Below are 23,237 nucleotides of genomic sequence, written 5' to 3'. Positions count from 1 at the left end.
GATAGTAAAAACAAAACAAAACAAAAAAAAATTAAAAATCACTATACTTTCTAAACCATGTGAAGAAAGCCTAAATAAGCTACGAAGGCCATGCACTTGGGAGACAAAGCTTTTAGTGTGTCCGACTTAAAATACCCACACTCTAAAATATTGACATCTTTCCTTAGTGTCTGAGTCAGATGGACTTGGCTAGAAAGCTGCAAACATTCAAAAGCGTGGAGTAATGAAAGACGTTCACAAACCTGTTTTACTTGTGAAACTCTTATCTATCTCAGGTGGTTTGAATCACCCTCTATGAGTGCCCCTCTTAACCTCAGGGAGGTTCTGCTCTTAACTCCAGCACTTACATCAGGTCTAGCATTGCACAGTGTTACTGTTTCTCAGTATGCCTTCATTGGCAACAGTATACACAAGACTGGTAGATGCAAGAAAAAAATATCTTCAAGAGATAGAATAAAACAAACAGTGGAGCAGAAGGAAACAATCTTCCTGGTGTAATTCTTTGCCAAATTTGAGTTGTCAAGCATACAGACAAGATTTAATTTGCTCCTAGAAACCAAGTACAATTTCCCTCTAGCCCTTAGATGTTTTTCTGAAGGAGGTTCAGTTTGGCCCAGCTCACCTTCCTTAGTTTTTCTTCAATTAGTTAAGTCCCGGATATTCCTTGTAGGATGACTGTATTTGGATATTTAACAGTTATATGGTGTCAATATGTGACACCTTGTAAATCAAACACTGCAGAAAAGGATGATAGACAATGCAAAAACGTATCTTCCAAAATAAACGAAGTTACACATTTGACAGTACACAGTCTTCTTTACAATCACCAAAAATGCCAAACCCAACACGTTGCCTATCCAAAGAGCATGAAACTAGAACATCTAATAAAATCAATAAAAGTAATTCTTACTTTGTTGCCCGTATAAACTTGCCCCAAACTGAGACAGCTGACCTGATGTTGATGGTGATGCCAGCATCTAAAATTTTAAAAAGAATAGAAGGTTATTATAGACACAGAGATACGATGGTAGCTCACTCTGGAAGTTTGCAATAGCATATTATTTTTCCACAAAAGAGACTAAAAATCCCCATCTTTTTTTCAACCATCAAGTTTTAGAAACTCCCTAAAATATCTGCACAGTAATAACAGTACATTCCATGTCAACACATCCAACTCAGCATGTAGAAAACCAGACTTTAACTTACAAAAAAACAGCATAGAGAAAGAAGATGCAGAAGCTTTCAGTTTTCCCACTCTTGCAGCTAAGAAAGCCATCTTTACAGAAAGAGGAATACTCAGTTATTTAAATCAGATGCAGGGCTTTTTTTTCCCCTGCAAAACAGGGGAATTCAGTAACAGCAAGTTCAAAGTTTCATATTGTCAGTTGTAATTGCAAACAGTGGGAAACGAGTGTCTAGGTTGCAGCTGCTATAGAAAAACAGATTTATACATTAGACAAGATTCAAATACTGAAATTATAACACAGTAACCCCTGAAAAGCAAGCATCATGCCTGTAAGGCACCATATGAACAGCTAGGATGTACAAATATCAGATGAAGTAAAATTTCCTGCTTCATCGTGCCCACTTTATAGACACTTCATATTATCAAATATTTCCATCAAAACTTTTCACGTCCACTTCCAAACACCACATTGTGACAAACTGGAGACTCCCAAGAAAAGTAACATTCAAAAAAAAAATGACAGCTACAGCAGAGACAAGATACCAGATTTTCAGTCACAACTGAAAGGAGGAAAAGAAATAAACCACTCTCCATGATGCTGCAGAAATTGGATGTGTTAATAATGTAAGTCGAGGAACGGAAGATTTAGGCCAAATTTTTAGGAAAAAAAAAAATCTTCGCAATCTTAATTAAGCACTGGATTACACAGCTTCCTTCTGCCAGTATCCATCACTGAATGTTCTTAAAGAATCAGTCTGATGTTTCTCAACATTAGGTCTGGCTGGTTTACCCTTGGAGCAAAAAGGGGTAATTAGCTGACCTGACCCATCCCATCCACAGCAGAACAGGCTATTCATACTTTGGAATCCATGGGCAGACATTGCTGTGTTCAGTGCAGTAATCAGGGCCTGAACTGAAAGATGGTTCCAAGGAAAGGGATGCCTGGATTCTTAAGTGTATTCTCATGCTCTCAGTTTGAGTTAAAAAAAAAAAGACTAATTAAAATTAAAATATATGATACTGTGGTTAAGTGCAAACTGTTCTGTTGAATTAATCTAGACTGATGTAAAGCTCAGACCTTAGGAAGCATCCAGCTAGTTGTCTGTGCTGGAGCCAAATGCAGATGGCAGAAATGAGAAATAAAACTAGCAGGGTAGCCACTAAATATCAAGAATAGTTTTGATGTCTATAACTTACATCAAGTATTTATGACTTTTTGAATACATACACAAGCCATGAGAGAAAAAAGTGCAGTGGAAAATAACAACTGTCAGAAAATACATCAGAAATATTACCTCAAACTTGTATATGCTCATACTATTCTATGTGTTTGGTAGAAAGCAACCACAGCAATAAACATGCACACCTGCATACATAAGAGGTCTGAACTACTAAGACAAAAACTTCCTACAGAAAAACTTATAGCTAAAATAGATTCCAAACTTGAATCAAGTTCTCCCTTCTTAGTGGAGGACTGGCTGTACACAAAAAAACAGTTTAGATAATCAGTTGCATCAGCTCAGCAGTCTGCATCAGCAAGTGAAGTGACCAAAGAGACATACATCTGTAAACAAAAAAATGCTGTTCCTGAAGGCCTAACATACATACTCTACTACTCTACTCTACTCTTTTTCATACATGCTCTAACATTTTACTCATACATTTTCTAACTTGACTTAGCCTTGTTTAGAACACCTGACCCCCTGGTTTGGCTGCTTCTTTGTGAGTGGAAAATGTTTGCTGCACTCCAGGAGCATCTCTTCAACCCAAAGAATCAAACTGATTCACATGATGAACACTCTGCAATGTGAACCAAAGTGGGGCACCTGGGAGGATGGACTTTAAAAGCACGTTCTCCATCCCAACTCAGATTTGTTAAACATTGACAGAACAGACTGGTACAGTAGTTTCACCTCATCTTTCCTTCCTTAGAATGTTTAGGAAAAAAGAAAACACATTACAATTTGACAAATAGGAGAATCCTGGAATATGTGGCAAGGTATGGCAAATTCTAATTCCATGCAAAAAACAGGAGTTATGAGAATACCTAAAAATAAATGAATAAATAAATAACAGACACTGAGATAGAAATAGCAACAAAATTACTACCAGTTTTGGGTTAGACAAGCAGAACGGTTATGCCAAAAAGAGAATCCCACAGTAGCTGCTTAGGTCTTTTAAAACTTGCTGTGATAGCCTGTGATATAAGGGGAAGATGGTACAAATCTCAGCAGAAAAAAATAAAACCACAGACCTAGGAGGTACTAAATTACTTGAAAGGGAAGAAAATGAAATTTATACTGAGCACTACTTGTTTTTAAATCCAGCTAAGGGAAAATGAATAGTAAATAATATTTAATGAACAATGCTTATTAAAAATTGGATTTTCTTTTGAACTATTTCAAAGTAGGTCACATGCATTGTTCCATTTGCTTTATAGGAAAAGTTAAACTCAGAAGGACTTGCAGAGAAACCCTTATGGAAGACCAGAATAATGACTAAGTATTAAATTCAGCATGCCTAACAACTCATTTGAAGGTCATCGCATACCCAGGACATCAGGGATAACAAGACTCAAGAAGAAAAAGGAAATTCAGGGGATCTGTTCCAGGCTGATTAAATGAAGTACTTCTCAAATCTCATGGAGAAGGATGTTGCATGTGTTTCTCTCTTATTCTGTCTCATTTGTTTGTCAATAATATGTCAAATATATACATCAAGATATTTCTGACATTGTAATACATCACTAAACCTCACCAAACACACTTTTCACTTAAGTTAGGAGCCGTTTACAATCATGTCTACTTTTTCTATTGTTTTCATATTACTTATGGCCACAAAAAAAAAAAATTACTACATTAGCCAAAATCTTAATATTTGCTACCAAAACCTCTTCTTTACATACCAAACCTCTGAGCCACTATTAAGTCTCCTTGAGCTCTGTCTACCAAAGCTGAAGATTCAAAGCGAATGCTACTAACATTCCTCCCAGCATCATTTATTTTATCTGGTTGGACTATCAGCCACAAGATACAGAAAACACACCAATTCTCTAGGAGCATACCTAAAAGGTGCACACTCATGCTGAGCACATACAGAATACCATTCTGCAAGCTGGAGCATTTTAGTTTAATCATTCTGCTGGTGGTCAACAGCTACAAAACCCATTTCTATATTCCAACATAGCATGGTTTAACTATTCAACTTATTTCAGGTGGCTTTCCTCTACACGTTTTCAGTGATTGAGGAAGACTAAGGCTGGCATCTCCCAAAAGGCCGTGAGATAACGCAACAACCAATCCCTTGTGCAACACCAGGACTGTGTTTTACTGCAGAAGTGCACTGAAGCACAAACACCCAGCACAGGCAGACTGACAGACTGAGTTGCTGGTGATCAACTCAGATGAGAACACCACTTCGCTCACAACTTTCAGATGGTCACAGTGCATTCTGACCATGTAGGATTCTGCTTCTGAACTTGAATCAGCTGATTATTCCAGAAGACAGATCAATTTCTTTGGGCTGGTCCACGTCAAAAAAGTCAGTAAGTCAATAATATACTATCAGGCTATTTACCACTCCCCGTGACGAACCAGATTTTATCATAACTACTTTCACTAAGTATTGATGGATTTCCTGCAGCAAATTGATCTAGAAGTATGAACAATCCTGAGAAAAAATTGCTTGAATTTGGTAGAGCTGCAAAACAGTTGCTGCATTTTCCAGCAGGCGAGCCCAGGCCACAGCCTCCTGATGTGGCAGCACCTTGGCATGGGGAAAAACAGCTCACCTGCAAAGGCCACTGTGCCATGCAGTTACAGCCTAAAGCCACTTTCTTTAACACAAAGCAAGCAGGCCTCAATCTGACTCCAGAAATTCAGCTCCTAAAAGCATAAGATGTTAGAATAAGCAAATAAGTGTGTGAGTAATATCTGGCTTGATAAATGATGGCTTTCTCACAGGTGCAAGCATCAGCATCATTTCATATTTGCACTACTTTATTTCTGGTAACTGCCATCTGTGCTGCACTATTTAACAACAAAACAGCTGACCTACAGCCTCAAAAGGAGAAAGTGTTATAGCAACGTGCATAAAAACCCCAAGGCAATGAATAACTAACTGATAGACTTGATTTCCTATGCCCTGGACAGTTCAGTACTCAGTATTATTAACAGTTCTCCTCTATATTACAAACTGGTTTTTAATATGGCACTCATAAAACTCACAACAAAATTTATATATATCCCCAAATTGGAGAACAATGAATAAATTTTGAAAGTTGGGCATCCGGGATGAATTATTTGTAGACAAAAATTTTACTCAACTCCATTACTTGTGAAAAATAAAGTCAAATAGAAAAGCTAAAAAATACACGAAATTGTATTCCATCTTCCAGACTTCATCATCTGACGTTGTGGTCTCCCATCTCTGGTGGTGCCTGGGAGCACACAGAGGTAAGGAGCATAACGTGAGCACCACCTCTCATGTTGCAGTTACCTGAAATTTTTCTCCTGTTGGTAGTGGTATCCGAAGGTCTTAAAGGGTGAGATACTGCCATTGAATGGCAATGATATTACTGGCTGTCATTCACTGTTATGGCAGAGGTTAACATGGCGATTCAAGTAGAACTTGAAAAGTAAATCTGTCTGGGTAGAAACAATCAGTTTGATGTCGCAGCACATTAATGTGCCAAATGATTACTAAAAACTCGTTGAAAGCAATGCAAAGAAATGCCATAAGACATGAAGATCTAGGATAGCAAAGTAAATATTTTGTTCTAACCGAAAATCCACTTGTATACTGAAAGCAAAACCAAAAAACCACCCACAGATCGAGCATGTAAAACACCAATATTACAATACAATCTGTTTGGTAAACTGAATCACTGTGTAAGAGAGACCAACTTTACCCTTCTATGAGAGGTAGAGGATTTTATCATGGCGTTAATCTGGCTCATGGAACCACTGCAAATGTTAATGCTGACATGCAAGACCTATCTTGTATTGCTGATTTACGTGAAGATGCAATTAAATACAGCTTTTAGACCAAGGACTGAAACACCTATCACAGTGATCCTTCCTTCCTGTAAAAAATTAAACAGAAACCGAGCAGTGTTTGCAATTAAATACTAAATCATCAACAGCAAATTTAATTTTGGTGATAAGTGATGTGAAATAACTAATTAATCTAATTCAGATACATGCTTCTTGCAAACTGTCTAACAGAATATGAAAGCCTGTTTTCCTAACTCATTTTTTTTCTTGCGTGTTGTTTCATTTGATGACCCCATCTAGACACTAACTTATAGTGAAACAGATGAAGAGTGCATTTTGCATTCTGAACTTTCGGTTCTTTATTCTTTGATGTAAATCTATTACAAAAATGAAGCTATATGCAGAGTGACCATAAACTCTGAAAAGGTACACTGCATTAAAACTTCAAAAAAAGATTTTTTTTCCCCCTCCATATTTCATCCAATCTCATTGCAACTATTTTCAATTTGCAGCATTGCATCTTTTCTCTGTTGAAAATGTGAGGGTTTTTTTTTTTTTTTAGTTTACAATATATCACACACTCACTAAAAGATGCCAGTGTGTTCACTCACTCTCTGGGAAGGTAAAATACAACTCCATTCCTTTGCATCTTATACTTGAAGGAATACATTTCACAAAGCAAGCACAGCAAACAAACCGACTATTCAGTCAAATCCTCAAGTATGATTACATGTATATTGTTAATGTTTACAACAATACTTGTTTTCCATTTAAAATAAAATGTATTTAATTATTTTCTCCTAAATAAGCTTTTATTTTTTCCCCTTCACAAATCAAAGCTATTCATATTATGAAAGTTATCTTAGTTCTATTAAACCAGTCAGCTCCAGTGCTTCTGCTGCTCTTTCTGATACAAAAGGATACAATGGGAATTCTTAAATACCTACAACAACTTTAAGTGCAGCATCCGAAGTTAAATTATGACCAACTAACCCAACAGATTCTCATTCAATGACTAAGGCAAATGCCAAGCAAGATGCCTTGGGAAATAAGATATCATAGTTTTCCTTAGAACCCTAAAGAGCAGTGTAACAAAGTCCTTAGCCAAGCTGGAACAATGCAATAGCAATCATAAAGCAAAGCTATCTCCAGAAGAATGACTCCTTTCCACATTTAGTTTCCTAAACCCAGCAAGATTCTAGATCTCAGTCTCCATGGTAATCTCAATCTTGCTTCACGAGTTTTTATCTATTGTAAAAGTCCCACCTATTTTATATATATACATAGCCTTATAAATCATTAGTATTTTTACAAATTACTTTAATGGAAGTTTGCAGGAAAAGGCTTTGATAAAATGCTTTTGACCACTTCTTTGTAATATATCATCCTGGTCACTAGAAGACAAAGATGCCAACCTCTCCCCTCTTGCAACTGAGTCTGCAACTATCTCATGAAAGAAGAACACCTGAATTTAATCCACTGTGGACACACTTCTGCCATGTAAGAAGGGAAGGGTCCCCTGGAAAGTGGCCTCCCGGAATCAATAACTCATCTCACTGCACTCAGTATCCAAATCTGAAAGCTTCTTTCTTTAGGAAAGGTATCGTCATGTAGCCAGTTTAAGAGCTGCAATTTGCCAAACCTAATCTGCAGGTTTGATGTTACTTGTTCACATTATTAAAATTTATTTGATTTCACAAGAAGCCACATTTTGAAAGAACCGAAATGCGTAAGAGCTTCATGGGAAGCTCAAATGAGAAAGTCCAGAATCAGGTAAGACATTAAGGGTTTTTGTTTGCTTTTAAGAGTGTAAGCCCAGCAAACTAACCCACTGGAAATGCAAATCACTTGAACCTCTTATCATCTGTTGAGCAAGTAGGCCAAAAAAAAACTCCCAAGTACTGGACTAAGAAACACAAACAGCATTCACAGCAAAAAAAACGTTTATCACAATTTGGGCAGATCTTCATTAAAAGGCACAGCTGTGTACAACCAAATTTGTGCCTGCAGCTGACAGAAGTCAACACTTCAAAAAAGAAACATACATCTATTTCGGAACTCCTTACCACAGGAAGAGGTGGGTGATAAAATGGCTTCAGATATGATAGGACAAACTAATCGAAGAAAAGTCTACCACAAGTTTGAGCAGGTAAAAGGATGTCACTTGCTTTGGTTTTTTGTTTGCTTTTTTTTTCCTTGCAGAAAGTTCAAAATGAAGTGATGTGAAGTTTATTGCCATTATTTCCCTTCATTTGAAGAAATTAGGTTCAAAAGTATATGAAGCCCGTGAGTTGCCAATTTCTGCCAGTCACTCCACCCAAGCACAAATAGATGGACCCTTATCCTTAAAGTCATCTCGCTGAGTGGAGAGGCAGATCAATCAGCTTTGTAACATCAGCCACAAATAAGATCTGTAATTATTTTGTGATCACAGCATGCACCTTACTGCCAATGCAAGCTACAGAAACACATTTGCTTTAAGCCAAAACTAAAACTGTTTTTAAAAACTGTTGTAATTTCAACCAGTCTAATACAAGTTATTCAGTAAAGCATTTTTGACCTGGTTATCACACACTAAATGCAGCAGAATTCGTAGAAAGAGCATTCATGGGTATTCTGTGTTCCACTTCCCTACTTATCACAGCAAGGTTGTGATGACTCACAGCAAAGCCACCCATTTAAAGAATAAGCACTAGATTGCTGGAATAAAAATCAAAGGAATGACTGTTTTGTGTCCCCCCAAAAACAGACCCATGCAACACTCAGATGTTTTAGAAGTAGCTGTGTGGATAACATGCAAATTTTTCATTTCAAATAGCATGCAAATCCTGAGTGTCTGGAACTATATCCCCCAGTGAAAAAAGGCAAGTTATGAGAAAGCTTTTTGCTTTCAGCTAAAACGAGGCTCTGAAATAAAAATATCTCCTAAATTCTTTGCTGCTACTTGTTCTCACTTGTCAAAAGTCTTCAAGTCTTAAGATATGACTTCAAGCGTCTTCACTCAGTTCACTTTATCTTCAGGTTAAAATAAAAAAAGAATTTAAAATTCTAATTAGCCAAAGAACAAGTCACAAGAATACAAAGTCAGTAAGTGCCATAAAAATTGTTTATGAAAAGGCACACAAGTGCTTTCCCCCTACCCCCCACCTTTTTCAGATAGTTTCTAGATGCTTTTTCAACCCTAGTAAATGAAGAACTATTTCTTAACACAATATGATAAAAAATAAATAAATAAATAAAATCTCTGACCTAGGTGTTAAAACAAGCTACAAAAAACTCCTGAAAAAACTCTCAACCCAATAAAATTGTGTATGTGACATCACTGTATCTGACCTGAAAATGATGCCTCTTCACAGAAGGGTTCCTGGCTTATGAGAACTTTATGCAAAATATTATGCTTGCAGTAACTTGAAGAACTTTACGGGATAACTGAAGCATATGACTGATCAGGGGTTCATATGTATAGATGGAGTATAGTTGGAGGAAAAAAAACAATTTTTTTTTTTTTTAAAGACTTGCAGCTAAAACCCGCCACACGTTAAACTAAGCTTTACCTACTCTGAGTAAAGACATAAGAAACTGAAAATGAAAAAACAGAATGATTTAAATTGCATAAAATTACATATACACAATTCTACTATATTTAAAGAAATATTTAAAATTGTAACATTTTTTCTTTTCAATAAGGACTGCAGTTACAAAGAGACGATGTATGCTAGGTTTTAGACTTTTTATTGCCAACTGTCTGATTATATAAGTGACTGTAGCCTCATTTTCCCCAAGAGGTCCTCTACCTTAGTTTTTCTCCACACTTGCATACTGTATTTCCATCTAAGTGTCAAGTAAGGAAGACTGAAAAATGTTCCAGGATCAAGAACGCCAGAAGTTTTTCCCCACAGGTGTTCATAATGCTGCATCCAAATTTTGTAACGTGATTCCTCAATAGCTTACACACTGGAAATTCTGAGCAAACTTCTTTTTGTCTGTCAGTACTAAGCGTTATCCAAACACAAACGCAGTCGAGAAATTGATTGTGTCCTCATAAAGAGAACACCATCTTTCATACAATTTCAGTTTAGAAAGTATTTAAATACACCGTCATTTTTCATTGGAAAAGGTTTTCCAAAGTCGCAAAATTGGTGGGACAGCAACAAGAAAGCCGAAGACAACCATCTTTGCAGACGTTCTCATTTGTTGTGAGCCAAATGAAACAACAAAACAACATAAAATACATACAATACACTTAGCTATACGTAAGTGCTCAAAGGTGCACAAGACAATGTCAATATCACCACTACATATTTATTTTCATCACCTTTTAAAAAAGTTGTTACAAAAGCATGTAATAGCTTAAGACTTTATAAGCATAAACTCAGGAAGTTGTAATGGTCAGTAACGAAGCTACACAGAAAAAAAATTCCTTAGCAATTATTTGGAAACAAAACTTTAAGACGCTTCTGCAAAAAATGACTCTTCCATCTCCTCCTGTTGGTATGACATCATTCTTCTCTGCCAACTACAGCCGCTTCTATTCCCCATTTTGTCCACTTCTCCCATAAGATTTCAGGATTTCTTATTTGTCATTCCTGGTGACTGGAACACCCACCTTCCTTCTCTTGAAGTCCCATTCTAAGATCCACTTCTGCAACATTGCCTACAGAAAGAGTAGGCAACTAAAACACTCATACTCTATGTCAACAATGTGCCAAGCATCAGCTTTCACTGTAGACTGTGCAGCATAGTGTCTCACTTTACCTTTCTGGCCACATCTTACATGGCTTCTCCCTACACGTATCAAATCTAGTATAGAGAATTTACTAAGTGAAAACCAGTTAGTGTCTGGTTAGCACTAGTATCTGAGAGTCTCCCTGCACCTTTAGGTACTTACAGAAGAGAAAGCACGTTCAATGTTACACATATTGCATTGTGCTTGTGTGCATCTGTGGTATGTACATGTATGTAACGGACAAACATGAAAAGAATAGCCTTTTTTTTTTCCATTGTAAAATGTTCCAATCATTTGCTAGCTCACCTGAACTTTCTCATCAAGCTCATCAAAACAACTTTAATTAAACAGAGGTGGAACATATTGTTTAAGCATTTTTGGTTTTGCTTAGAAGCCATGACACTAAACCTACTTCCTCTTATCCTTGAAAATTTTGATTCAATTTAACTAACAGCCTACAGAAAATGTCTATGTTTACATAGTCCAGAGTCCATAACACCATGGTCACTCTGGTATTAAACAGTTATATGCATTACAAAAGGAAAAAATGTTTAAAAATGGTTGATTCTGTGACTTTCTTCCATTACAACAGGGAGTGATGCCTAACTTAGACTACTTGAGCAGATAAACAAGCTGTGCAAGGCACTGTCAAAAATGACCACTGAAGACGAAAAATGCAAAAATGCAACAAAACAACTTAGACAACACATACCTACTAGTTATAATCAATGATCTAGTTAAAGTTACAAATACAGTTTTCAAAGATGAAAAAATAAAGCCTTGGCAAGGCTATGATTGAAGTTTTCTGATCATAAATACTAAAACTAAAACAACTGCCACTGAAAATAGTTATACACAGCTTAAAGCTTGATGAAGCCTTTCCTTACATACATTTAACATGCTTGAAACTACCTCGCTATTAAAAAGGGGGAAAACAAGCTTATTCAACTTACATCTTTTTCTGACCGATGTGGGAACATCGATGATTGGCTGTAGTACATGTTTTCATCATGGTAGTCACCATCAACCCCCTCTACAAACTTCTTCCTTGAAGCACCAAACATGCTGTTTGTCACCTAAAGAAAAGAAATGATATGTAAGATTGAGCTTGCTACACACTTCAATATTATACTTTTAGAATACATGTATGTATGGGACTGTTAAAAAGTTATTCTAGAAAACTGAAAATTCCTCTGTAAATCTTACATAGATATTGCCAGTGTAATTATTCATCCATCCAGGATTTTCAGTGACAGAAATACTTATTTCAGAAGGGACTAGAATGGGAAGTGATTAGATAGTTTGGTTTGCAGAGGAGCGTATGTCCCAGTGCCTTTCACTTATGTTTTAGAGTTACAGAATGTCAGACAACAAGTAATTTTCTCAGTTCTCCCCTTCTCAGAAGAAATACTAAATTAAAAGAAAATACAGGAATGTTTCTTAGAGTGCAACTAAATTTAAAATATATATTATTTATATAAATGTAAATATATAAAAAATAAATATAAATACATAATATATATATATAATATGTTATATATATACATATGGAGACAAGGAAACCATCACAACATCAACATCACAAGTCTGGGGGAAAAAAAAAAACAACAACAACAAAAAAAGCCAACAACTTTCTACTTCACCCTGCACACCGAGACCTATGATGAAGTAAGAGCGGGTTGAGCTTAACCACACTCAACTGTGACATCAAGACTGGCAAAAGTTATTGCAGGCATCCATAGGAAAACACAAGGTTTTATTTTACCCTTAACTCCCTGAGGCACTCACGCACACACACAGCTGCTAAGTCAGGAACTTGAAACTGAAGAAAGAGCAACCATGCAGCTGTTCACAGACCCTAATTCATGAGCAAATTTCCTCCCACAGTAAGGTCATACAATGTCACTACAGGATCTACCACATACAGTGCATACTTATGCACCTGACTTATTTTATTTATGTAAAAACACACACTGCTGTCAAATTTCTAATCTGTCTGGCTACAAAACACTGTGCCCACACAAAGCAGGCTACCATCCAGCAGGTTAATGTTTGAACCACACTCTGGCCGGCACTGTGCAGCCAGCCTAGTTCCTTGTATGGAACAGAAGATTGGAGAGGGGGCAATGAATAGTTCAGCAATCAAAGCTGAACTGCAGCACACCTTCACATGGATGTGTAACATCCTGAAGATAAGGAAGGGAAATTGCAGCTTATGAAATGCTCTGAGCTCGAAGACTTACTGTCATCACTATTGACAGCATTAGCTAAGCATCAGACTTTAAAAGAAAAGCTGCAAGAGGAATTGCTTTCAGCTCAAAACCCTATTATCCACACTGATACAAATTTACTCTGGTATTCCTCATGGCGTGCTTTATTCACATTTCACCTTTACCAACGAAGATTTCTATGCAGTGTTTGGTAACACAGGTGCTCCCATTCTACGAAGAACCCATCTCCACAATTTCAAAGTCACAGCACTTCTGAGTAAAAGTGCTTAGGATGCACACACACTATGGCTATAATCACAGGCCCCAAATGTTCAGCTAAACAAAAGCCTATGCTTTTCTCAGAAAAAAAATCAGGTACACAGACCGCCCATGTCTACAAAAAATTAACCATCTATGACAGGTAAATAAAGGCACGTAAAGGTACTGCACATCTCCAGATGAAACTTGCTCTTTTTTGACCATATAACACAAACATACGGTCCCAAAGTGCTTGAACGCATCCAGCTGACTTTCACACTTGTAGTGAAGCTTTCATTACACTATAAGCATATCCCACTGTGCTAATCCCCTTACAATGCAATTATCACCTACCAGATGGAATGGAGCATTTAACAGGCTAAGGGGATTATCTTGTCCTTTGCTCTGCCTGAATAAAGTGTGGAGAAAAGGGTAGCTGGCTTTCACCATTGCAAAAATGATAACGAAATGTTTGGGTGAAGCTATCCCCTAGCAGCTCAGCTTATCAGCCAACCACAGCTTTTGAAAAGGTAAAAAACACAGTTCCTCACAAGTCCCTAAGGATTTTTCAGAACTCTTAACAATACCTGGGATAAGAGATGACTTTTTTTTTTTGCTAATTCTAATGAAAAGATGTATTAGAAAGCTAATTTTTTTAAGGCATACTCAACACTACCATAAAAATATAAAACTTGTGACCAAAAGCAAAATCAACGAAGCATACACTGTAAGGTACAGACATAATATGTTATTCAGAGCTGCAGTACAGGAACCATAGGTGGGAAACAACAATTCTGTCTCTGACCCCATAAAGCTCTGGGTCTCATTTCTGTAGACATTTACACGTGGTTGGCTACATACATACACAGCCACCATAAAGGCTTCTGAGGCAGTGGGATAAGGTCAGAGCATTGGGACTTGGAATATTTTTAAAGCTAATACAAGGATGCTGGTGTGCCAGAAAATGAAGTCCATACATTGAAAAACTGGAAGATATTTTTATGCTTTCTTTCAAATTAAAAGTGCCTAAGAGATTATTTTCTACACTGATAATTGTTTGAGAAAGCAGCCCAAAAACTAATCAAGATTATGCCCAGAGGACTGACAAAACGCACCGATACTAATATGGAACCTTACAACCGCATGGTTATTAGAAAGAAGTGAAGAAAGCTTTTCATAATTAGAGGGGTAAAATATTGATATTTTTATTGGCAACCCACATTTCTACATGGTGACTAAGAAGATAGGGCTGACAAAACGCAGGGAGCAGAGCAGTTATCAGGATGCAGCTGCAGCAGGGAGAGGGCAAGCCTGAAGGAACCCTGCCCACAACCAGTAACCAGCTGCATTGCAGTGAAGCTCTTCCAGGGTTGGGTAGGGCCTCTGCCTTTTTGTGAGCACTGACATCTTCACAGCAGCCTGAGGGAAGTGCTGTGGGCACTGCAGGTCCCATTGGCAGTCTGGGACTCAGCAGTTTCCCTGAGCTAAGAGGGCTGCCAGCTATTCTCGGGGCACACCACCACTACCCAGCCAGGCAGTCACCAAAGACCAGTGAGCAGGATTAAAGGCTGGAGATGCAGCTGCCATCCGGAGACTGCTTAAGTGCAAACAGTTCTTCTGTGAGCACCAACAGCCAGTTTACCTGCTTCCCAGCAGAAGTCAGTGACAGTAAGTGGCTGGCAAGCCTCCAAGTGAGAGATCCTATCCCTGTGCACAACTCTGTAATGTGACAGAGGGGTTATGCAAAGACAAAGGATTTGCCCGTAATGTAGAAATTACTAAAAATCTCTGCCTTAAGCTGCAAAAAGATCTTTATAATTACTTATAAATGATGCTATGATTGCATATTTCATTAGTTTAACATATTGAAGCAAATAAGTTAGCTTTAAGATACGAAACCAATTCTGTGGCTGCTTTGCAGTACTACTGTAGGTAACATCCAAGGATGGCTCAGCTCAATCATGACATCAACACTGGCAACTCAAAACCAGGAGGACACTGCAACATCTCCCTGGAGAACGAATGTTTTTAGTTTTGTACAGAGCAGAAAAATCAATCACTGAGTTACAGCTGACTTAACTCCTCATCATTACAAGAGCTGAGAACCATATGAAATAATACAAATTTAAAAACAAACAAGCAAACAAACCACTTAAGGAGTTTTGGCAGCACCTCCTCTGCCCTGATCCTGAAATGACAACAGGGTTTGCCAACATGCACACTGCCACTGTGTGAGAGCACAACTCCAGGTTACAATCTCAGCCTGATGTTTTGTAGTTTCTGCCAACCTACAGCCCAGGCCTTCTGATGCTGCTATTTAGCTCTTAGCAAGCTAAGTCAACAATTCGCTCTATTTTTATTTCCCATTACAAATCAATGCTTTCAAATAAGGTAAGATACTTGAAGTGTCTACGAAGGTATGTCTCAATGTGCCTTTCAGTGGAAAGCAAGTGTCAATTCAATTAAGTATCAAACGTCACACACACCGGTAACCACCAAATCAATGTGCAACTTGAATCAGAACAGAATTTGTAATTCCATCAGTTGGTACATCTAGAAGACAGCATAAATCTTATTTATCAGAAAAGCTAACATTTATGACCACACTTCTTAATGTCAGAAATAATTCCAATTTGGCACAAAGTGGAACTGATACACAATAGAATACATACTACTAACTTGTTTGACAAAAAAAGATCTCCCAAACCCCAGCCCTCTGGTGGAATATGTTAAGAGTTATTTAAAAACAGAACAAAGCACAAAATGTACATGAGCACAAAATTTAAAATATATATATCTCATTTTCAGGATGAAAGAGAAACAGAACTTGAAGTTGAGACGCCCCTGTTCCTTCATTTAATTTCACAATCACAACCATTCAGTTTCTCCAAGATGATGCTAATAGAGCATTCTCCATGCTTATAGCATGGTCTTCTTTCAAATAACTTTGTAGTATCAACTGTATGTAAACATGGAAAAAGCACTTCATTTCTTTCATACACAAAACGAGCACAGGTTTGTACAATAAAATACGTATTTTGTCCATCTTCAAAGGCTTTATCTTCTTCTAATTTACTTAAGTATCTTTAAGTTAAAATTCCAGAAATATGAAAGACTGAAAGGAAGACCACAGTATAATTGAGAAACAAGTCTACCAATAACCCCGAGGGTTGCACAGCCTTTAGAACAGTGTTTGTGTCATACAGCTGATAGATTCTTTTTCAAATTCAAGGAACACTGTGGAAATCAGCAGCCATAAAGCAACTCTGTCACTTACAGACTGACTTAAGTCAAGGTTCAAAGCACTTCAAGACACAACCTGTCTCCTTAAAACACTGCATGGTTTTTCTCTCAGAAAGGAAATGATATAACAGATGATATACGCAGCAACTTCTATGCTGCAACTGAAGACTGAAATTTTGAGCGTGAAGGAAATAAAGGGCATTTAATTATTATTTCAGACTGTTCTACACTTTTATTCTCAAGAATAGCTACCTACAAGCTATAGTTTTCCAAGTGTTTGCTGGTTTGCTGGAGTATAACAACACTTTGAAAAGCTTCACTAAAACCATGCATCTCTGCAAATGCAACAGTCACTAACATCAAACAAGCCACAGAATTTCCCCTGACAAAGACCTTGACCTTTAACTATGCTTTGCTGCTATGAAATGAACATTTTAAAACTGTCCTGAAATAAAACAATACAGGAGGAACAAGAAAAATAACTTGCGCTAAAATAGAATAATAGTCATCAAAATCACTACAGCTAAACTTGAAAATTTAGAATGTGAACAGCTCCAATGGGTTTCATGACGTGGCTGACATCTCACACATTCCGGGACAGATGTCCTGCAGGTTCTGCACCCTCACACCACAGGCCTGGGATTTGCAAGATGAAAGAAACCAACAGTGATTGGGGACATGACTCTTCCTAAGCCTTCCACGATCTGATGAATGAACTGTACTCTCAAAGAGAAGATAAAGAATAAGAAATAATCTTTGGGCAAGCTATAATATAAAGAAACACACACAGGAGAGACATTTCAAAGATGTGAAAAGTAGTAAGTGGCCAGCCAAAGTCACCAGAAGAACAAATAATCTAGCACTCCATCAGGACTGGCCATAGAGAAAGCAAGAAGCTGCCAAACCCATTCTGTGTTCCTCAGTGATGTGACCTAAGGAGACACAGCAGTGTGTCTTCTGCAGACATACTACTGAAGTGCCAAGTTCTGACTAACAGCACACGTGTACCTCACACTGCAAAATGTGTCAACAGAGCCAGTAACCAAAAAAAAGTGAACAATTATACTACTACATTCCACCAGCCACACAAAATGTGAGCACACGTACCCAATTTCTCCCCCCTTGATGCCTCCAGCCATTTGTAGGATTTATAGAAGACTCAGATGGGTTCTAAACTAGATTTAGCACAGTACTTCTGAGTTAGAATAATAGTCATCAAGATCACTATAGCTAAACTTGAAAATTTAGAATGTAAACAGCTCCGAGTTATACACTGGAGGCCTGTGAAATGGCCTTCAACTCATACGTGTCGCCACAAAGATGGTAGTTTAAAAAGAAGTGACAATTGTGCCAGTAGCTTACACTGTATGTTGGCTGAAATAAACAAAATCCAATACTACTTTTAGTATGTATGCATTGGAAAAACAGCAATGTTTTTATTTGAAAAAATTATGTACTAGCACACTCTTGTCCTCTACTTATGTACTACTCACAGACACTGTATATATAAAACTAATTTAAAAAATGTTTTCAGTTGATGACCCACCAAGATAATTATCAGCTAAACATACACTGTATCACATTAACGTCTGCATAATAATTTTTTTTATCATTTGGGGGCTATTCCATCAAATAAGAAATAAGAAATCAATCATGCTAAGAAAGCAAATGTAATTAAAATTAACTACAGAAAACAAAGAAGCTGCTTAAATACCTACATTGTTAAGGGAAAACAAAATAAAATCTAACAAACAAGGACTTAAAATAACCAATAGGCAAACTTGAATTTCTAGCAAACAATTATAGTACACCCTTTAATGTTAACAAAATATCAGTTTTCAAGGACAACAGTCAGAGTCTTAAAAAGAAGAGATTCGGCTGCTGAGTTTAGAAACAAAACAACAAAACCCACAAAATACACATCAATTTCAGTTTACGGGTCACCTGGGTCTTTTGGCCTACCTACACCATGAACATGCTCTTATTTTAATAAAAACAATAAGAAAGAAAATTACAAGAAAAATTAATGAGGTCATGAAACAATGAATCACAGTATTGCCTAACTCAGTTCTGTATAGATAATCATCATATCTGCTTCCAATATTCTCATAACAACTGTAGTTTTACAGTGACACTTCTCCCAGGCACTCAAGGTTTATTCTGCAAGTCCCTCTCCACTAGAATTTAAGCCTCAGACATACGTAAAACTTCTCATTGGGAGACATCAGAATGATAACTTCATCCCTCATTGTGTATGATAATCTGAAATTCACTCTGTTGTGTAATTCAGAAATGGACTGGCTGACAACTGCTTGCAGTTTTGACTAAAAATTGATTTCACAATTGAACATTTCAATTTGTCAGATGGACTGCATCAGAGATTTTTTTCTGCAAATACAAGTTTTGCTGTATTTCAAAAAGTACCTTCTCACAGCAGATTAAAGATATTCTCTTATTCAGCAAGTTAATCTATTTGAATTTTATCTCGCCTAGACTTCACTTTAAAACAAATAAATGGATAAATAAATAATGCAGGAAAAGGCACTTCAACCATTTGGAAAGTCTAAAGCCTCTCAGATGCACTCTGGAGAGTTGTATGAGCTCTAATAGAGCACATACAATGGTTAAGCCCAGCTTTAAAAGACCAAGAAATAAGCACCGTTCTAAGTCCTTTAGAAATATCCAAATGCTATGGTTTCCTCAAGTCCTCAAAGAAATTGAAATACAGCATTTTTTTTAAACATTGCAAAACTCAGCAAACAGATAAAAATACAGTTCCCATATTCAGCAAATTCAGCTGCTACAAATTCTTCAAACTCACATCGTATACGTACAATGTGAAGTCTGTCTGAATCACACAATCAAAGAATGGCCTGAGTTGGAAGGGATCTCAAGGATCATCAAGCTCCAAACCCACCACCACATGGCAAGGCCACCAACCTCTCCATTTAATACTAAACCAGGTTGCCCAGGGCCCCCATCCAACCTGGCCCTGAACACCTCCAGGGATGGGGCATCCACAGCCTCTCTGGCAGCCTGTTCCAGCACCTCACCACTCTCTCTGTAAAGAACTTCCCTCTGATATCCAACCTAAATCTTCCCTCCTCCAACTTAAAACCATTTCCCCTTATCCTGCCAAGGCTATCCTAAAGGCTGACTTAATATATATATTATATTATATAAATTATATTATATTAATATATATTATATTTATATATTTTATATATATTTTATATATATTATATATTATATATATATATATCACCTCCAGAAAAGGAGTAATTCCCACTAGTTCCTCTCAGCCACGAGCACTGCATAATGTCAAGACAAAATATTACCACTCCTGTTACATAAGGAGAAGGGAGAAAACCCCAAATGCAAATACTAAAACGAAAACTTGCAGTAATAGGGAAGCAATAGGCTATGTAAATGAATGACAGTCCTGTGACAGAGCAGCAAAAATCAGACTCTGTAAGGGTAAATGCCTTTTGCCAGGACAACAGCAGCCACCTCAGACTTCCGGGCTCTGCAGCCTTCAGCCCCAACTCCAAAGAGCTCAGACAGTGTGGGTAGAAGAATCGCTACCCATAACGTGCAAACATAGGATAATATTTACCTTCCTCAAATGACTCACAGCAGTTCCTGTCTTTTTAGCTACTGCAGAGCAAGTTCTTGACTTAAGGTTACTCATTTGTCAACTGCTACAGCAAGTTAAGAAACAATCCCACCTCCAGATACGAAACCAAAACACTACTGCTCGAAAGTCAACTATTCGAACTGCATCAGGAGTCACTCACTGATTCATTGTCACTACACAGACCCAAGTGTTGTGGTTTTTTGCAGTGGGGTTTTTTTTAATGTTTTTTTTGGTGTTATTTGTTGTTGTTGTTGTTGTTGTTTTTGCCTAAGAAGATAATTTTAAGAAGCATCTGACTTTAGAAATAATACTAAAGTGCACACAAATATAAGTTTCAATGAGGTAACCACTGCCTCAAAGATCACATAGCTTCTGAAATTTTATTCATATCTACATGTACATTCCATCTTCTTGCTAATGCTGATTTCTGACTTTTTAAAGGGACAGGTGTTTTTCCCCTTTGGATAAGAAGGTGTATGCATTACACCTGTCTAAAGAACAAGAGGTTCTAAGATAATTAATCACAGAATATCCCTAGTTGGAAGGGATGTTCAAGGATCACTGAGTCCATCTTCAGCTCCACACAAAATCAAACCATATTACATCTGAGAGCATTGCTCCTTCAACTCCAGCACTTGGGGCCATGCCAACTGCCCTGGGCAGCCCGTCCCATGCCCACCACCCTCTGGTGCAGACCTTTTCCCCAACCCCAGCTGCGCCTCCCCTGACACAGCTCCATGCCGTTCCCTCGGGCCCTGTCGCTGTCACACAGAGCAGAGCTCAGCGCTGCCCCTCCGCTCCCTGTGAGGAGCTGCAGCCGCCATCAGGCCTCTCCTCAGCTCCTCTGCTCCGGGCTGAGCAAACTGAGGGACCTCAGCTGCTCCTCACAGGTCTTGGCCTCCAGACTCTTCATCTTTGTACATCTTTTTTGGACTCTCTCTAACAGTTTTATGTCCTTCTGATATTGTGGCTCCTAAGCTGCATGCAGTGTTCAAGGTAAGGCCGCACGGCAGAGAACAGAGCCGGACAACCTCTTCCTTTGCCAGGCTGGCGGTGCTGGGCCTGGTGCAGCCCAGGGCACAGTTGGCTCCTTTGGCTGCAGGACACACTGCTGGCTCAGATTCATTCTGCTGTCAATCACAACCAAAATACAATACATTTTTTTTTTTAAAGAGTTGCAAAATGTCAGCAGTAAGGCATTCACACAGCCCCTACGTATTCTGAGCCTTAACTGCAGGATCTTCATTTATCCATGGGACAGCTGCAGCTACACAAACAAAAAACAGTGGTATGTATAGTCTTATTCCTTAGGCCCACATGAACTTAAACCCAGCTCCAAAGGGACAAACAAGCAGGAATTTCTCAATTTTTCTTTCTTTTTAGCAATTGCAATACCCAAAAGAAGTATCCAAATGAGTTTTCACAGTATCACTTAAACAGTATATTCCAGTCTATTCTTAAGGAATTGGCCTGGAATTTGCTTCTCTCATCCTGCCTCAGCTTTCCTTCCAAAGCATGTCATTCCAAATCACTACCTATCCTTAATCTGTTCTCTTCTATTCTCAGCTGGCTCCCATTAACTTCACTTTAGTGGCCACGAACAGCAAACTTTCAGAAAATATTTTTCTATGTAGGAAATTGTTAAGTGGAGCACGCATAATTCAGATAATTAGAGAAATTAACCTACTTAAAAAAAATCATACTAAGCTTCAAATTGCTTTCCTCAGAAGCCTGGAACTGTGGCAGATTCTACACACTTCTTATGGAAGCAATAAAAGGCTAGTGTGCCCAAAAAACCATGAACAGAAGGGAGCAGTTCAGGTGGAAGGGATCTACAAAGATCAGCTAGTTCCAACTGCCTTGAATGCATCAGGGCTGAAACTTAAAGCACATTACTGAAGGCAGCATCCAAAAGCCTCTTTAGCACTAACAGACATCTATCACCTCACTAGCAAGTCCCTCCCAGTGTCTGACCACCCTCATGGCATAGAAATGTTTCCTGCTGCCTAGCCCAACCCCCCCCCCGGCCAGCTCTGTGCCATTCGCATTCCCAGGAGCAGAGCCCAGCACCTCTCTCTGCTTCCCCTCCTTAGAAGCTGCAGAGAGCAGTGAGGTTGCCTCTCAGTCTCCTCTCCTCCAGGCTAGGCAGATCAGTGCCCTCAGCCTCTCCTCACAGGAGATGCCTTCCAGCCCCGTTACCTGCTTTGTTACCCCTCTCTGGATGCTTCTAAGGATCCTGGTGTCCTTTTTATAACGTGAAGTCCAGAACTACTGCACGTAACACTCAAGTTAAGACTGCAACACTAAATATAGTGGAAGAATCACCTCTTTTGACCAGCTGGCTATGCTGGATCAGATGACTATTGGGGGTTTAGTTCACCCCAAAATGTGGCTTGTCCCCTTGGCTGCCAGGGCACGCTGCTGACTCATGAAATAAGTCTTAGAACTAATTATATAACTATGTTAGTAGCTTCAGCTGAAAACTCAAAGATGACTGCAAGACAAGGAGGTAAAGCAGATACTGGGAACAAAAAGTTTCAGCTTGATAAAGCTGTTGCAATTTGCATAAGCAGCTGAAAGCAGGGTATTTCAGCAGGGAAATGCCAGTCCACTGTTGATGTATCAGCAGTATCAACCCTGGTTACTGTATTCACCCCCACTGACGGGATGCACTGAAAGCTTGCAGTCCGTTATCTAGCACACACTTCATGGGCTGTGTATGGGCATACAGATGAGGAAAAAAAAAAAAGAATCTACAAAGGACATAAAGGAACTCCTATAACGATAATTAAGCAGGTCAAGGGATAATCAGATAAGCAATAAACCAGATTTGAAATCTAATATTTTAACGTATAGAATCCCCAGACAGGATGAGTATGTTTCTTGAAGTTCAGAATGTCTTAAGGGAAAAAAAAGAAATCTTTACCAGGCTTTTGTTCTTCACTGGTATCTGGTAGTCATGACATATTCATGAAGCTTAGTT

At 38.2% G+C, this 23,237-nt stretch overlaps 1 protein-coding gene across 2 annotated transcripts in view; it reads right to left on the bottom strand.

Moving 5' to 3' along the window:
• The window catches only part of CNOT2 (CCR4-NOT transcription complex subunit 2), an 88,356-nt gene that overhangs the window by 27,837 nt on the left and 37,282 nt on the right, over positions 1–23,237 (bottom strand). The window contains exons 2-4 of one of the 2 annotated variants that reach the window (XM_019613258.2): positions 11,860–11,982; positions 10,787–10,834; positions 911–977 (exon numbers count right to left, since the gene is read on the bottom strand). In XM_019613258.2, the coding sequence (XP_019468803.1) occupies positions 911–977; positions 10,787–10,834; positions 11,860–11,982 (238 nt within the window). The remainder of the gene's footprint in view (positions 1–910; positions 978–10,786; positions 10,835–11,859; positions 11,983–23,237) is intronic. The other variant, XM_031553615.1, reaches the window with a different exon arrangement.

Source organism: Meleagris gallopavo, chromosome 1, assembly GCF_000146605.3.
Source record: "Meleagris gallopavo isolate NT-WF06-2002-E0010 breed Aviagen turkey brand Nicholas breeding stock chromosome 1, Turkey_5.1, whole genome shotgun sequence".
Lineage (NCBI taxonomy): Eukaryota > Metazoa > Chordata > Aves > Galliformes > Phasianidae > Meleagris > Meleagris gallopavo.
This window is presented reverse-complemented; position numbering and strand designations above follow the sequence as displayed.